The sequence below is a fragment of the Bombyx mandarina genome, chromosome 21 (genome assembly GCF_030267445.1).
Source record: "Bombyx mandarina strain Sakado chromosome 21, ASM3026744v2".
Taxonomy (NCBI): Eukaryota; Metazoa; Arthropoda; class Insecta; order Lepidoptera; family Bombycidae; genus Bombyx; species Bombyx mandarina.
Genome location: NC_143227.1, coordinates 9,426,800 through 9,444,099, shown reverse-complemented (window position 1 = coordinate 9,444,099; position 17,300 = coordinate 9,426,800). Strand labels below are relative to the sequence as shown.

Sequence of the window (17,300 nt, the reverse complement as noted above, 5' to 3'; positions counted from 1 at the left end):
TTCATTTTGTAGTTAACGCTGGATTAATCATAACGTGTTGTATTTATTGTGGAAGTAGTTGCATACTTGTTGCGTTTCGTCCTTTGCAGCGCTTCGCTCGGCCTTTCCATTTCAGGCTTTCGTCTCAAAACCTGTTTCGAGACTTAATGGAGAAATTAGACACGCACAGTATCCGGCGTACAGTCGGAACGAAAAGCGTTTACAATTTTCATTAAACTGAAGACGAAAAGTACATGTGTGCTCGAAATTTATATTTGAATGGCATTTTGGTTCTCGGTCATTGTGGGTGTGTGTGGGTGTCGGTTAAAGTGAGTGTTGTCGCAGGTGAAGGGCCTGCAGTTCCCGGGTTGCCACGATCCGAAATACTGTCGGATGGTGCTGCACCGCTCGAAGCTTCTGATGAAACCGGTCAGTGACAGTACCGCATTTAGTCCTGATCAAATCACTTAACGCCTATATCAGTGGTTCACTGTTTAATTTTGAATTAATTTTGTCGGTGTTTCAAAAATTTTATTGCAATGATTTTCTAGTACCTACATTAAAATTTTTGTTTTCACGTCTCGTGTCACACATGTAGTTGCTGATTCTTTTTTCATGAGGCGTCACATCGTCGTTCATCGTTAAAGTTTATGTTGTTTTTCTTTTGTTTTCACGTGATTCGATGGTTTTTGATTTCGCCATTTTGTTGGTTCATAGATAGCTGTAACTACGGTATAACGGTAAGTTTTATTCTGTAGGCTCTCTCATGAACTTCTTATCTGATGCGTTTCTGTTGCTATTTTTATTTGATTATTTTGCGTTCTCGCTTGTTTTTTTTTTGTTGGTTTCGTAAGGCATGTGCTGTCCATTAATTATTTGGTTTCTAAATAAAGGTCTAGAAGCTTAATTCCCGATAGATCTTTAAAGATTGTAGTATATAAGAGTTTTGTCAATTTCCTAAACGTATCTCTTCTGTTTAGGTGCTGAAACATAAAATCGATAACATCAAACGAATGGCAGCGCATCCAACTCAACCATTGTGTGAGTGTATTAGAAATATTTCAATAAACATTAATATTGAATAAACTATAATAAATTCATTTCTGCCTTTAAATTGGTAACGGGATCAAAAACAAATTAACTTTCCCTCTGAACTTACCCGTTGTAGATTCTGGCTACACAATAGTTACTTCAGTGTAAAAGACTGGTGGTAGGACCTCTTGTGAGTCCGCGCGGGTAGTTACCACCACCCTGCCTATTTCTGCCGTGAAGCAGTAATGCGTTTCGGTTAGAAGGGTAGGGCAGCCGTTGTAACTATACTTGAGACCTTAGAACTGGTATCTCAAGGTGGGTGGCGCATTTAGTCCTAGATGTCTATGGGCTCCAGTAACCACTTAACAACAGGTGGGCTGTGAGCTCGTCGACACATCGAAGCTATTAAAAAAAAAGCATTTCGTGTTTAAATTCAACAAATTCAATAAAAACTATCGAAAGTGTTTTAAATCACTTAAATGCAGCTCACGTATAGATTTCTGTATAGATTTTTTTTTCTAAATCATATTGCTTCAATGATCTTGTTTTAAGAAGATAAAAAAGGGCTTTTTGATAGCATTATAATATGTACGCAGATCTGACCGGCGGGGCGGACGGGTCAGTCCAGCTGTGGGAGTTCGGTCACCCGTCGTGCGTGTGGTCGCCGCGCGCTCCGGGCGCGTTCGCCAAGGTCACCCGCATCCGGTTCTCGGACTACGGGAACAAGTTCGCCGCGTCCGACGCCGACGGCAACCTCGCCATGTGGCACCTGCACCCCGCGCCGCAGTACCACGAGACACAGAACCAGGCCTCGAGGAGACCCTTCTTTGTGAGTCCCTAGCATAAATAATAATATTGAGGGGTAAAAGAGATTTTTTTTACAACGGCTTTATTGCTTAGATGGGTGGATTAGCTCACGGCCCACCTGATGTTAAGTGGTTACCGGAGCCCATAGACATTTAAAACGTTATTGCCACCACCCACCTTGAGACATGAGTTGTAAGATCTCACTTTTAACAGAACAACGGCTGCCCCACCCTTCAAACCGAGACACATTTATTACTTCACAGCAGAAATGAGCAGGGCTGTGGTACCTACCCGTGCGTACTCACAAGAGTTCCTACCATCAGTATGTGTTGTTGACGTCATTTTGCTTTATTATTATTATTATTGGGCGACGAAAGTAAAGCATGAAAGAGAAGTGCATGCCGCAGGGATGCAATGTTGAGATGGATGTGTGGAGTGACAAGAACCGACAAGATTAGGAATGAGTATATCAGAGGAAGTGTGAAAGTAGTAGGTAATTAACAAATTAAAGAGCGTGGTATGTACATGTGATGCGTAGAGAGGAAATGCATGTTACTAGGAGATGTATGGAAATGGTAGTGCAAGGTAGAGGGGGAAGAAGTCGATTGAAGAAGACATGTATGAATGATGATATGAGAGAAAGAGAAGAGTGAGTGTTGAGATGACGGCTGATAGAAAAGGATGGAGGAGAAAAAAGGCTATTTGGTTTCAGCGACATTTTTGCACTTTACAAGACAGCTATATAATGTTTAAAATTTGGAAAAAAATCTTCAGCTATGTGAATAGGGTAAACTTAATTGAAGTTCAATGAAAAAATCGAACTTTTGATAATACCAAATAAAACGCACCTTTAATTACGAAGATAAATTTCGCTAAAAGTGAAGCTTCCTTAACCTAACATGCATTTGTTCACGAACAACTTGTCCATAATCAAATTTCAAAGTGTTGTTTCTTGACACATTTTTCAATACTTAAAAGCAATTACTTTATAATAAGAGAAATATAAGGCAATTCTTGCAGTTTATATTATTAGAAATATAAAACATTTGCTGCAATAAATCTATTCCAGTTTTATAAATGTGAAATAAGACCAAAAGAACTTATGTAAGTAACAAATGAAAAACATAATTATTTTTTCTTTCAGACTCATCAGTGTCACAGTAAAGGAATAAGCGACTTTGTGTTCTTGGGATCGTGCAGTTTAGTTGCTACAGGTAAAACCATCGTAAGACACTCATAAATAAGCGTTAAGAAGTTTGAAGCGTCCATGGCCTAAACGATAAGACAACCGGTACGCTCATATCAAGCCGGCGTTCTAATCCCGCAGTCCAGTACCACATTTTCTAAAGGAATACGTACATAAAACGTGTTTTCACTTTAGTGTCAAAACGTGACTCTTTTGACACAAACGTGTCGCTTTAGTGACGTTTGCCAGTCCGTACCATCGTGCCTAGCTCTTCGCTGAACAGTCAGTACGGCTCGGTTCATAGGTTTGGGTTACGTTGCGTACAGAACCACTGAGACATCGACGTCATGTCTCCAGACCACTGGCGGCAGGCGGAATCGGACGTCTGTAGCACCTGGAGCTCCTAGTGACAACGAAAAGCGTTTTCGCGTTTTCCGAGTTTCGAAATCGTTGACCTCTAAATTGAATAGAGTGCCTCTGAAGTAGTCGGATAAGACGTCCGGTGCGTTCGTGTGCACCGGTGCTCGAATCCCGCCGGCAGGTACCAATTTTTCCAATGATACGTACGTACTTAACAAATGTTCACGATTGACATCTACGGTGAAGGAATAACATCGTGTAATAAAAATCAAACCCGCAAAATCATAATCACAATCGCGCGTAAGTCTGTACGGGTAGGTACCACCGCCCTGCCTATTTCTGCGGTGAAGCATTGTGCGTTTCGATTTGAAGGACAGGGCAGCCGTTGTACTGATAAAAGTAAGACCTTATAACTCATGTCTCAAGGTGAGTGGCGGCATTTACGTTGTAGATGTTAATGGGCTTCAGTAACTACTTAACATTAGGTGGTCTGTGAGCTAGTCCACCCATCTAAGCAATAAAAAAAGAACGTGAAGACTTATTTAGCACCATAATTTGAAACTATATAGATGAAATATAAAGCTACAATAGAAAGATACCAACGTATACATTTACAGAATTTCGCCTGTAAGAGAACGAGATGGGATATTTTTAAATGTTTCACTTATACTACGTGCGAATAGCACACATGTCTTTTTTAGTTTATTGCTAGTAACTAATGCATTTTTTTGGAGATGTAACTTTTATTTACTTAGTAAGTTGTTAGTAATTTTGATAAACTTGGTGTGACTATGTATTTCTTTTACAGCTGGTCACAGTTCAGAGAGCAAAAACGTTGCGATATGGGACACGTTGATGCCCATAAAGAAAGCTCTAGTTGTCTGTGAGTACAATATTTGAATAAGTGATGTTACACATTTATTACTTGTCTAAATGAACTAAGAATAAATGATTCGAATCGATCATTAGTTTTTAGTCGATTGTTAATCGATATCGAGAAACGATAAAGTAATACATTGATTTATTTGCAAAAAACGGCCGTCGTTATAACGATCGTCCGAGTAGTGTTACAATTATAGTATGCACCACCAGGTTTTGAGACGAATTCCCGTCCTGGGCGTTCCCAGAACGCTATGACATGTCTTTATTTAAACGAGGTTTGTGGAGATTCGCCAGCGGTAGACAGCGGCTTAGTTGTGCCTTAGGTTTTGTTGACAACCATGAGCAACGTAACCTAAAATCATGAGATGGGCCATATACTCGAATTTCGTAAACAAAAAAAAATACACTGCGACGACGTAGGATTTTCTTTTGTGTTGTTAGGTGCTTGTAACATACATACCCGAGATAACAAGTATACCCACACTATGACCGCTAAGTATTTTTAACAAAGTTAATCATTTTGACTTGAGATCGAACCTGAATACCACGATACAGCAATCAAATGAGTAACTTTATGAAGCCTTAGAACAGAACAGAAGTTCCTAAAAATGTTTTTCATCTATTATGGAAATGTTGCAAACGTTTAGGCTTCAAAAGTTTTATAAATATGTCGGAGAAGCCACAATTATTAACACTATCGTTAGACATCATAGAGGCGAATAGAGTGATCAAACTAAGAGAAATATTGAGTACACAAATCACGTTTGTTGTCTTAGAACAATGTAGAAAGCTTCTTTTGACGTTAGGAAACGAAAACGAATGACAGGTTTTAGGTCGGAGGCACCGCTCAAGGCATGTTGGTAATGTGTCTACGTGTCTCCATCGGCTAGGGTCTTTCGTAGCATGAAGTTAGCCGAGTTCCGACGATACCGCAATCGTGCTGCCATCTCTCGGGAATCGTGCTGCGTTTCATTTAGCTACCAAACTAATGACCGTCTCCGACAAATATATTATAATCTCCATTTATGGAACGTCGTTATATTATAATCTCCATTCGTGGAGCGTACAGAATTGTTATTCTGTCACGGCGCGTTCGCAGTAGAGCGCGGTGAGGTAGAGGGGGGTGTGTTCGGTTGCAGCGTGGACGTGCCACGAGGGGGGCGCGGCGTGCGTGGCGTGGGCGGGCGGCAGCGGGTCGCTGGTGTCGTGCGGGCGGCGCGGCGACGTGCTGGTGTGGGACGTGCGCACGCGGCTGGTGCGCCACCGCCTGCAGGCGCACCACGCGCAGATCAAGTGCCTCGCGCTCGCGCCGCTCGAGGACCTCTACGCGCTCGGCGCTGCGGACGGCGACATCAAGGTAACGGCTCATTTTCATTGGTCGTTAAGGCTTCGTCAAACAGAACGCGTACTTAGCGCGCGTCAGAACGCTAAACTGAAGGCGCCCTATGACGCCGAGATGTGTTGTACTACTATGGTAACATACCGTCAAACAGAGCCCCAGCGCTATAAGTACGCAACGCTCTGTCGCGGCGTTAGGACGCTTTGCCGTTAGGCGTTGTAATTTTTTACAAATTTTATTTTAGCGTTCGAGTGAATGTGTATTAATGTGAATACTGGATAATGCCCGAAAAATTTATAGAATTAGTTAGAAAATACCCATGCTTTTACAATGCCACATCTGAAACAGTCGATATCATAATACTTTTAAATTTTCACACTGCTATCGAAAGGCACTATGATTTGGCGAATGTTACGTTGCGTCAAGGAGCGTTAGGCTCATCTAGTCAATTTGTGTTACATGAAAAGAGCGCGACGTTAAAACGCAGCGCTATGTACGCGTTCTATTTGATGAAGCCTTCAGAGCTCGCATTCGGGGTACAGGAGGTTTCTGTTTAAGCATGCCATAGGGCCTGCATGCGATAGTCGTTTTCATTAGTCGATAGGGCCCGTTTGCCGATAATTGGATATTCTTCACCGCGCATTTGTTTTGAAAGAGTGGTAGGTGAGACCTTAGAACTTATATCTCAAGGTGGGTGGTGGCATTTACGTTGTAGATGTCTCAGGGCTCCAGTAACCACTTAACACCAGGTGGGCTGTGAGCTCGTCCACCAATCTAAGCAATAAAAAAAAACATGCTATGCATTTTTATATAAATCACTTGTTACATTCCCATAAACATGGGTAGTCTCGATACGTTTCTACTAGTTTGAGCATTATTTGTAAATCGGTAAAACTATCACCCATAATGCTTCCGTGAAACGTCAGAGTAACATTCGTAAACTGAGTCCTCGCGCCACGCGTGCTTTACACCAACCGATGAATTGCATTAGTTGTTAACGACCGATGAATTGCATTAGTTGTTAACGACTGAATTAACGACCAATGTAAATGAGCCTTAACCACCACGTTGTGCTGCCGGCATGTTTCAAAGGTAAACCGGTCGCTGTTGTAACATGTATGGGAGATTTCGAACTAATGTCTCAAAGTGGACAACTCCAGCAACTACTTAGCACCCGCAAGCTAAGGGTTCATCTATAAATCTAATTGTTTTATTTATTTCGTAGGTGTTTTCGTTAACAACACACCAGCTGTTATACACGTTTGCCGGGGAACATGCGAGAAGCTCTTTCTTCAAACACATTGGTCAAGGAGTAACGCAAATATACATTGGTAAGTGCTATCTACCAAATATTTTTTGATTTAAAATTTAAATAATTATTTTAAACTGCGTGAATTTAAAGTGTGGATGTCACAGTAGTTAGTAGCACTGTTTTGACTACTATTGCGGATATCCATGTACGACAGTACTTAACACGTGGACTGCCGTGTAGGACACCGGTGCCCTACGTGGCGTACTGAAGTAATTATATCGATTTCTCTCATTGGTCTTCTTATTAAGGCGATGGAATATCTAGTAGACTCTAGGAAAGTGGATCCGAAGATACTGATAATGAATCTATCCCTAAGAGACCTAATACTAAACAAACATTAAAAAACAAAAGAAGTCAAAGTTAGGCAATACAGACACTTAGACAGATATCAATATATTTACTTCAGTGCGCTACGTAGGGCACCGGTGACCTACAAGGCAGTCAACGGGTTACACAAAAAAAAAATCAGAAAAATAAACAACTTTCACGCACAACTTTCGGTATAATATAGTGCGGGCTTGATTTGAGGCTCGTGATCGATGTCGTTGTACCTACATGATACACACACTCGTACCTACCGCTTTTCAATTCTATCGCACACCTTTGATTTTATCGATTTTTTTTACGATTTGTCGTAATCGATACATCGAAATCGTGTCTGTCGGTGTAAAAGTCTCGTGGATTTTTACATTTTAGTGTCGGAACATCACAATATCGGTGATTCTTTATGGTTGATATTAATTTTCCATCCAATAACGCTTTATCAATTACTGTCCACATATACATAAATTTGTGCGTAACATACTCATAAGTGAACGTTTTCCAGAATACTAGTGGCCCCGCAGCAGTCGAAATTCATCTACATATAATTAATTTAAATTAAAACTTTCAACATTATTACGGTTCTATTGTCAAAGACTATTATACTTATACAGGGTGGCCCATAAGTCCTTTGAAAAGTAAAATTTGAATAAAACGAACAGGGCGCGCGTGAGCGGTGCAGGGGAAGCGGGGGGAGTAACTTCGGTTTCTGGGAATTTAGTCGCGATGGAGCGTTTTACCGGAGCGGACCGTGCGTTTTGTGTGCGCGAGTTTTATAAAAACGACAATTCGGCAACCGTTGCGCGGCGTAAATTTCGAGAACACAAAGGTTTACACAACTTTGACGACACTCCAACTCTTCAAACGATTAAGAACTGGGTTGCTAAGTTCGAGGAGACCGGTTCGACGTTAGATAAACCGCGGTTGGGTCGCCCAAGGACGTCACGTACGGAACAAAACATAGACACAGTGACACAGTCTATTCGCGAAAATCCGACACAGTCAACTCGTAAGCGCGCCAGAGCATTAAACGTATCCAGGACATCGTTACAACGGATTTTGAAGAAAGATTTACATATGCACCCTTACAAAATTCAGTTGGTTCAAGAATTAAAGGAAACTGACGGTATTCAAAGACAAAATTATGCGAATGAAATGTTGAATCGGTTTACTTCCTTCAATAACATAATGTTCTCTGACGAGGCTCATTTCCATCTTAACGGGCATGTTAGTAAACAAAATTGCCGCTATTGGAGCCCCATCAATCCAAAACTTAAGCATCAGAAGCCCTTACATAGTCCGAAAGTGACTGTTTGGGCCGCTATGTCAGCCCATGGTATCCTAGGGCCTTACTTCTTTGAGGATGGCAGAGGGCGCGCAGTTACTGTTACGTCGGAGCGATATGTGGCTATGATCGAAGAGTTTTTCATACCAGAATTGCAAAACTTTTCAGGCTTTAATGCCAGGACGTGGTTTCAACAGGATGGGGCCACTTCTCACACCTCTAACACTGCTATGCCCGTTATCCGTCAACTTTTTCCTGGCAAAGTTATCTCTAAGAGAGGAGACATTTCCTGGCCTCCACGTAGTCCAGATCTGACCCCGATGGATTTTTTTTTGTGGGGCTACCTTAAGGCTAAAGTATACGACACAAACCCGCGGTCAATTGAGGCCCTAAAAGAAAACATCCGCAGAGAAATGACAAGCATTTCAGCAGTGACGTGCCGCGCAGTCATCGACAATTTTAGACGTCGTTTGCAAGAGTGCCGTGATCGCAACGGATTACATTTAGATGTTATTTTCAAAAAATAATTCCCGTTTTTTAAGCTTTTTATGTAAATAAAAATTTAATTCATAATGTAATTAGTTTTATTTTAATAAAATTTTTTTCATATCAAAGGACTTATGGGCCACCCTGTATAATCACAGATTTCGCCAAGACTACAGTATAGACAAATAATATTAAAGATAAACAATATTAACGTATTCTCAATTTGACCACAGACTTTAAGAAATAACAAAAGGTTGACAGTAAACAAATAGTATGCATGCGCGTGTTTTGCAAATACACGGTAGTGTGTGTAGTGTTTTTTTTTATTAATTTAATGTATTATTAAAACATGATTTAAAAACTAAATTAGCCTTCTGCACTCCTTCTTTATATTCTTTATAAGTGGGAGAAATCTCATACTTCTCCGTCCGCGCAATTTTCGTGAAAAAGGGACAAAGTTTTTGCTTCACGTATATTATAGATTCTCGGTTTAAAGCTCTTAGTAACAAGAGTGGAGTGTAACAGTTTTATAAAATTTTATAAAAATTGTCGTTGCTTACAGACAATGCGGGTCGTTTGTTCTCGTGCGGCGCGGACGGCACCATGAAGGTGCGCAAGTTGCCGGAGCGCGACACGCCCGTGCACCACCCGCACTACTAGTCCCTGTGAGTTGCTTATTTCATTTGGAGAACTAATTGTGATCTGCATCTAAATTTTCAACACCCAATAGTATACCTAATAATAAAATACATCTAAATTTTCAAAACCAAATAATAAGGCATTGATTCTTAAAAAAAATTACCTTGATATTTTTTTAAATCCAAACCGGAGTGGTGCTAACACTGGCCCTAGCAAGAGCAGTGCTTCGCAGAATCTACCACCGGATCGGAAACGCGACTCACTGAGAAGATCCGGCGAGAAACTTAGTGGGCTGTGTCTATGGGTTAATTTACTCGCCGAGCCCTTCGTCGCAAACGATGGCCGAGGACGGTGACCGGAGAAACTTGTCTAATGATGTGAATTCGATCTGCAGATGGACGAGTGGCAGAATGCGCCTCGGCCCGCGGCTCGTCTCGCCTTACCCCCTCCCCTCCCCCATTGTGATGTATTTATCGTTGTTGCTATTCAAATGTTACGAGTATATGATATCATTATACGCCGTTAGACTAGTCACTGAGTAGCCGATGTTGTATCTTATAATTTGTATTTAAAATGTTAATGGATCTTTAGTTATTTCTAGTGTCAAATTTTCACTAAATTATCTCGATAAACTTGTCTTAGATGAATATATAATTTATTTGTTCGCTCTCGCTGTCGGTAGAAATGTTTCGGTGCTGCATTAGCGGCCTAAGGATGTGTAACTACGCTCGTGTATGATGCTGTAGCAAATTGTACGATGTGGTTTTTAAATGAATGTAAAGTGCAATAATTTACAATCACTAACTTATGAACCCGACCATCGATTAGGTCGAAGCCTTTTTCCTAATGTGTTAGGTCTCTCGACGTAATTAGCTTATTGAATGAGTGCATATAACTTGTTGACGCATAATAATAATTTATCGAATACATTAATAGTTAAATATATACGTTGGGTCGATGTGACAATGTTTAAATTCTATTTAATATTTATTCATAATCTATATTAATCGTGTGCGATAATCATATATCCACCCAATGCCATCCCATTGTTAACACGTTTTCTCATACTAAAACGTGTCACCACATTCTTTAGTAGTAAGAATATAATATTCCCTATTTATCTGTAACTAATGTGATTTTAATCGAGATTACTTGGTTATGTTATTTTTGAGAAGCAATATTAATTTGCGAAAGCATTTCTTTAAAACGAAGCAATAAATAGGGTACGTTTTTTTATATTCGTTTTTTTTTCTTTTGTAACAGTATTACAAATGAATTCAGAAGGCTGCAATATTTATAATGCGAATTTAACTACATTTTTCTTCCAAAAAAGCAATGCACTTGCTTCATAATCGTAAAATTGCTGTAGAAACCTTCTGAGTTGTTCTAAAAGACATTGGTTTCGTTATGTATTCTTGTTTAATTATTTATAATGACGATTTAGGTTAATAAACGTTTATTTACCAAAGTTTATACGTTATTATCGTGACTTAGGACCTTCACACAAAATCGACTAACATGTAAATTGATTAGACGCTCATGTCGTGTAGAAGGCCTTAAGTATGTTCTGTGTAGCAGCACACATGAAGAGTTACCATGGTTTAGACTTTACGAATAAAATTCGCACAACTTTCACGTTTGAAATCACAATTTTTTTGTCTAACGTAATGGCACTTATTTTTTTATTTTATTATTGTTTTAATTATCTTGCACTGTGCAATGTATCCATAATATTAACAGTCCCACAGTATTGTAGCTTCTTTAGATTATTAAGTAGTTTAATTGTTATGTTTAAATGTAATTAATTTCATATTTCATTCTGTTTCCGTGCATTTGTTCAAATATCGATTTCTTTGTGCAACTGTGATGTATTTGTAAGTTCCGATTTTACATTCATTACATTAATTTTAAATTTATTTGAACAAATAGTATTAATCAAATTGTTGTAAAATAGCACCATGCAAATACTGACGTAAGCCATACAAGGTAAAATACACACAGGCCGTAATAAATTTACGATTAATCTAAATTCTAAACTTCTCTATTTATATTAAGCACCTGTTAAAAATGAGTCAAGAACGATGTCCAGATTATTATATCGTGCCTATATTATTTTACATATATTTCAATAAATTTCAACTCATAGTATATTTGTTTTATTTCTTTTCAATATCGAATTTCGAATTGAATTATGATTTTATTAATATAGGATACCTACATCTAACATAAAGAAACCGATAATAGAAAGGGTATTTATAAATCGACGTAATATCCAAAACTACCCACTCGATAGCGGCGGTACACAAAGTGTTCTACAGTATATTATTATATGGTATACACCTATAGGAGATCACAACTATACACGAATAGTTCTGAATAAAACTATTGTAATTTTTCATTTATTTATTAGAGTACCCAATAAGAAGCAGGTTTAGGCTTTTTGCGCAATAAAACTGTTTCACATAAATAAATAAACATAGCATAATTTAATGAAATCCGCTTATTATTTGAAAATTTGCTTCTCTACATCTACAGGATTAATTTCTAAGTATTGAGTAACAAATTTTACGGCATTAGCACGATCCAAAGTTTCTTTTCCCAGTGGATTTTCTAAAAATAACGTAAATGATTTGGTACCATTAGCAACATTAACGAACTTACAAGCTGGAACCGTTTTTGAATCGTGCGGAGTGGGCGCTGCGGCTGAAGCAATTATTGTTTTCGTATTTAAATTGTTCGTATCTTTCACCTCCGAACCATCGCACCACAATGTATATTTTAAGCCGTAAAGACCGAACAAAACGTTTACTTCGTCATAGAGTTTATTCAAAGATATAAATTTATTCTCGTTATCTTTTAAAATAATACTTGCTTGGTTGCTAGTGACGCCAAATCTAGGAGTCAAACCTTGTAGTACTATATTCGCCCATTGATTTGAAGGTAATTCCACATCTTTCCTCCACGTTATCACTAACTTTAGTTGGGAGCCCTTTAGCTCTTGGGCCTCTTCGACAATGAGCGGTTTCGTTGGTGACAACTGTTCGATGGGTATGAGGGGCGCTCGCACTGTACTTTCTATAAATTCGCGATGTAAGTTTATAATGCGCAGAATATCACTCGTTTTGGCCACTGAAAAATACACATCTACCTCGTCCGTTGGTACAAGATGTGCTTTCTTCCTTAGTTTCTGTACTCTGTTAATAATTTCTCTAGAAAAACCTTCATCAAGCATGTCCTGATCGGGGGTTACATTTAATAAAATAAGTACATCATTGTCGCTGTGCGCTTCATATTGGTCACTGCCTGTAGCTTGGAAAATAAGTCTAATTTCAGACACATCAATCTTTTGACCAACAAGCTCTACAAAACCATTAGTTATAATCTTTTCACACTGATTATTATCGAGTGATTTTAATGCCTGCGTGACAGCTTTGAAGTCTCCTTTCAAACGCGCCCCTAGTATCTTGTGATCTGGCTCGGCTCTTAGAGTAATACCATATTTTTCTTTGTCGCTTGTCAATTCCAATTTTTTTACGTTCATCTCTTCAAGAACATATTTTTCTAAAGATTTCACATCATCTAAGTAAGTCGTATCTCGGTGAATAACTATCATTTCGGGCAATGGATATTTTATAGGAATCGTTTTTCTATCTCTCAAAACTCTTCCCAATTCTATAACAGACTGCATTCTCTGGACTGCTCTTTCAATATTAGTGTCGACTAGTTCGATTCTCGGATCAGGTATCATGTTAAAATGTACACTATCAAGCGAATCTCCAGGCAGTAATTTTCGTAAAGTTTTATACATAAATTCAGTGAGGAAAGGTGTAAATGGTGCCATAACTCTGACCATGTCAAACAAGACCCCAAACAATGTGTCGAGAGCTACTTGGCAATCTTGTACACCATTGTCGCCCTTTAGTCTTTTTCTATTCATTCTCACATACCAGTTTGTGAGATGATCGATAAACTTGGTTAGACGTGGCACAACTGTGTATAATCTATAAGCAGCCATCTCTTTCTTCACAAATTGTATCAAAGACTGGGTGAATGAGGTTATCCATTTATCCATAACATTTTCGCGAATTGCTTTCTCATTGAATCGGTAATCAACATGATCTTCTTGAACTAATCTTTCAACATTTTGCATAAAAAATCTAAAAGCATTATACCATGGCAAAAACACATCTTTTACTATATCTCTGACACCCTCCTCTTTAAATCTAAGATTTTCAGCTTTCACTACAGGTGAATTGATTAAATACAAACGCAATGCATCAGCACCATATTTTTTTACTACTTCAAGTGGATCAGGATAATTTTTCTTTCGCTTCGACATTTTTTGTCCATCAGATGCTAAAACCAAACCATTTGCAATCAAGTTTTTGAATGGTGGCTTCTTGAATAAAGCTGTTGACAACACTATTAAAGTATAAAACCAGCCCCTTGTTTGATCTATACCTTCAGCAATAAAATTGGCAGGGAATATTTCTTCAAATTCCTTTTTATTCTCAAATGGATAATGACATTGCGCGTAAGGCATTGAACCAGACTCAAACCAACAATCAAATACTTCAGATACTCTCCTCAGGGGAGGTTGTCCAGGCCTCATTGAAGGTATTTCCAAGTGATCAATGCTTTCTCTGTGTAGATCAGTAATTTCTTTTCCTGTTAAAGCCTGCAACTCTGCAATACTTCCAATACAAACCACTTCTTGTTTATCAGTAGAAATCCACAAAGGAATTGGTGTACCCCAATATCTATTGCGACTAATAGCCCAATCTCTAGCTTCTTTCAACCAATTTCCGAACCGCTTTTCCTTTACATATTCTGGAACCCAATTGGTTGCTTCGCTTGATTTTAACAAGTCAAGGCTCATTTGCTCCACCCTAACAAACCATGAAGGCACAGCTTTATAAATCAGAGGTGTTTCTGATCTCCAGCAAAATGGGTAGCTATGTTTTACTTGTCCAAGCTGCACTAAACGGTTGCGGGCTTTTAAATTGGCAATGATATTTTTATCTGCATCTTTCACATGTTGACCTAAAAAATCTTTGACAGGCTCTGTAAATCGACCACTGGAATCAACAGGACAAATAATTTCCTGGTCTTTGGTGATTAGTCCTGCAGCCAGACATACCCGGAAATCATCTTCTCCAAAATATGGGGCTTGATGTACAACCCCTGTACCAGAATCATCAGTGACATAACCATCAGTCAAGACTTGGTAAGCAGTAGGACACTGTCCCACAAAGTAATCAAATACAGGGGTGTATTTAATGCCCTTTAGTTTTTCACCAGGAAATTTCTCAAGAATCATGAAGTCTGTAGTGTTTTTGAAGATAACGGGAAACCTAGACTCTTGAATGACATAACATGTACCAGTTTTATTTTCTTGAATCTTGATATATATCAATTTGGGATTTACACAAAGAGCTAAATTACTAGGCAATGTCCAAGGTGTGGTCGTCCAAGCAAGTAAGGAATATCCTTTATCAGTAGGAAACGAAACAACAACAGCTGGATCTACAACTTCTTTATAGTTCTGTCCAGATTCAAAGTTAGATAATGGAGTTGAACATGCCGTAGAATAAGGCATCACCTTCACTCCTTGATACACCAAGCCTTTGTTGTACAGTTCCTTGAAAACCCACCAAATGGATTCCATAAACCATGGGTATAAAGTTTTATAATCATTTTTAAAGTCTGCAAAATGATATTGTGATTAAACCATATAATAAATTTATAATTCACAAAGAAATCTAAGTATTATTTACCAATCCATCGACCCATACGAGTGATAATATTCTCCCAGTCAGCAGCATACTTCATCACAATTTTTCGGCATTCTGCATTGTATTTGTCAATACCCAATTTATGTACATCTTCTGGACCTTTAATGCCCAAAGTTTTGTCAATCTCAAATTCTACAGGAAGTCCATGACAATCCCAACCAAATCTTCTTTCTACATGATAGCCCTGGAATAAGTAAGTTAAGATAGTTGATTTTCATTTCAATTTTCAAAAAGATGTAAACTTGCTAGATTTTAAATACAAGTTTATACACCTTTAAAATTAAACTAATGTAAAAATAAATAATTTAAACAATAATTTTTTTACCTGTTGATGAGCATATCTCGTGACCACATCCTTTATGGTGCCTGCAAGTATGTGACCATAATGAGGCAGTCCTGTTGCAAATGGTGGTCCATCATAAAATGAGTACCTATAAGTAACTATATTTATGACAATGTTCACTTCACAAGCTAGTGATATAATGTGGTCATTTAACCACTAACCAAGTCAAATTCCTCAAATGTAAAGAAATTTAGGTTAGTAAGTATTCAAGCTCACAGCCCACCTGGTGTTAAGCGGTAACTGGACCCCATAGACATCTACAACGTAAATGCGCCCCCCACCGTGAAATATAAGTTCTAAGGTCTCAAGTATAGTTACAACGGCTGCCTCACCCTTCCACCGAAATGCATTACTGCTTCACAGCAGAAATAGGCAGGGTGGTGGTACCTACCCGTGCGGACTCACAAAAGGTCCTACCAGTAATTACGCAAATTAATTTAGCGGGTTAGTTTTTTATTTATTTTTATTGCTTAGATGGGTGGACGAGCTCACAGCCCACCTGGTGTTAAGTGGTTACTGGAGCCCATAGACATCTACAACGTAAATGCACCACCCACCTTAAGATATAAGTTCTAAGGTCTCAAGTATAGTTACAACGGCTGCCCCACCCTTCTTCACGGCAGAAATAGGCAGGGTGGTGGTAGGTGAGGTTAGGCAAATGAATAGATTATTTAAATGGCCTTCACTCAGTTATGAAAATATAAAACAAATCGAACCGTTGTGGGTTTCTGTGTGTAAATAATAATGTGACGAAAGGTTATGAAAAAAGTAACGTTTTATTATAGTTTTACGAACCAGCTGTTAAATAAAACTTTTACAATACCACGACACACTTTGAAATTTTAATGTACTTTTATGATAACGCATATAAAGCAGTTATCTTAATAAGAATGCTATTAATTTTCGTTCAATATGCGCTAATATGAAAGTATTGACTTACTTTGGTCTGCTTTTGGATTGTTTTAAACAAGTCTGGAAAGCATCGATTTTTTTCCAAAATTCTAAGATTTTGTCCTCTTCGGCTGGAAAGTTAATACTTTCCGGCACTCTTTCTACTTTATTTGCCATTCTCACAATTTTTGGTATTGTGGTGAAATTTTAACCTATTCACATTTCAGAATATTTTTTAAGTTATTTTATGACCTAGCAGCTAAGACCTTTAAGTCATGTCTTATTTTAATTTATATATATTCTTAATTTTATGAAAAATGATAATATCATCATCATTTCAGCCTATCGCCGTCCACTGCTGAACATAGGCCTCTCCAATAGATTTCCAGTGCGACCGGTCCATTGCCACCTGCATCCAACGAGACCCAGCGCTTTTTACTAGGTCGTCGGTCCATCTAGTAGGTGGCCGTCCCACACTGCGCTTGCCAGTACGTGGTCGCCACTCCAGGATCTTTCTGCCCCATCGACCATCCTCTCTTCGTGCTATGTAGCCGGCCCATTGCCACTTCAGTTCACTAATTCTACGGGCTATGTCAGCAACCTTCGTTCTTCTACGGATCTCCTCATTTCCGATTCGATCACG

General features: G+C 38.7%; 2 protein-coding genes across 8 annotated transcripts in view; one reads left to right on the top strand and one right to left on the bottom strand.

Annotated features, from left to right (window-relative positions):
- The window catches only part of Rbcn-3A (rabconnectin-3 alpha), a 70,906-nt gene extending 59,133 nt beyond the window's left edge, over nt 1–11,773 (top strand). For 5 of the 7 annotated variants that reach the window (XM_028171858.2, XM_089736322.1, XM_089736323.1 and 2 more), the window contains 9 exons: nt 325–408; nt 960–1,020; nt 1,608–1,840; nt 2,963–3,032; nt 4,173–4,247; nt 5,386–5,603; nt 6,811–6,916; nt 9,552–9,654; nt 10,023–11,773. In XM_028171858.2, coding sequence (XP_028027659.2) covers nt 325–408; nt 960–1,020; nt 1,608–1,840; nt 2,963–3,032; nt 4,173–4,247; nt 5,386–5,603; nt 6,811–6,916; nt 9,552–9,649 — 945 coding nt within the window. In that variant the 3' untranslated portion in view covers nt 9,650–9,654; nt 10,023–11,773. The remainder of the gene's footprint in view (nt 1–324; nt 409–959; nt 1,021–1,607; nt 1,841–2,962; nt 3,033–4,172; nt 4,248–5,385; nt 5,604–6,810; nt 6,917–9,551; nt 9,655–10,022) is intronic. The other 2 variants (XM_028171860.2, XM_089736324.1) reach the window with 1 other exon arrangement.
- A 246-nt stretch (nt 11,774–12,019) lies between these two features.
- On the bottom strand, nt 12,020–16,903 carry IleRS (Isoleucyl-tRNA synthetase). The gene is made up of 4 exons (XM_089736325.1): nt 16,707–16,903; nt 15,749–15,854; nt 15,406–15,607; nt 12,020–15,334 (listed from the first exon to the last, which is right to left on the bottom strand). The coding sequence occupies exons 1-4, from the start codon at nt 16,832–16,834 to the stop codon at nt 12,132–12,134; spliced, it is 3,639 nt and encodes a 1,212-aa protein (XP_089592451.1). The 5' UTR covers nt 16,835–16,903; the 3' UTR covers nt 12,020–12,131.
- Between the last annotated feature and the right edge of the window lie 397 nt (nt 16,904–17,300).

Excerpts from the sequence above, each read along its gene's own strand:
- IleRS (XM_089736325.1), bottom strand. The coding sequence starts at position 16,834 with ATGGCAAATAAAGTAGAAAGAGTGCCGGAAAGTATTAACTTTCCAGCC. Across the intron at positions 15,608-15,748 it reads CGAGATATGCTCATCAACAG|GGCTATCATGTAGAAAGAAG; the intron begins GTAAAAAAATTA and ends TACTTATTCCAG. Across the intron at positions 15,335-15,405 it reads TCGTATGGGTCGATGGATTG|ACTTTAAAAATGATTATAAA; the intron begins GTAAATAATACT and ends ATCATTTTGCAG.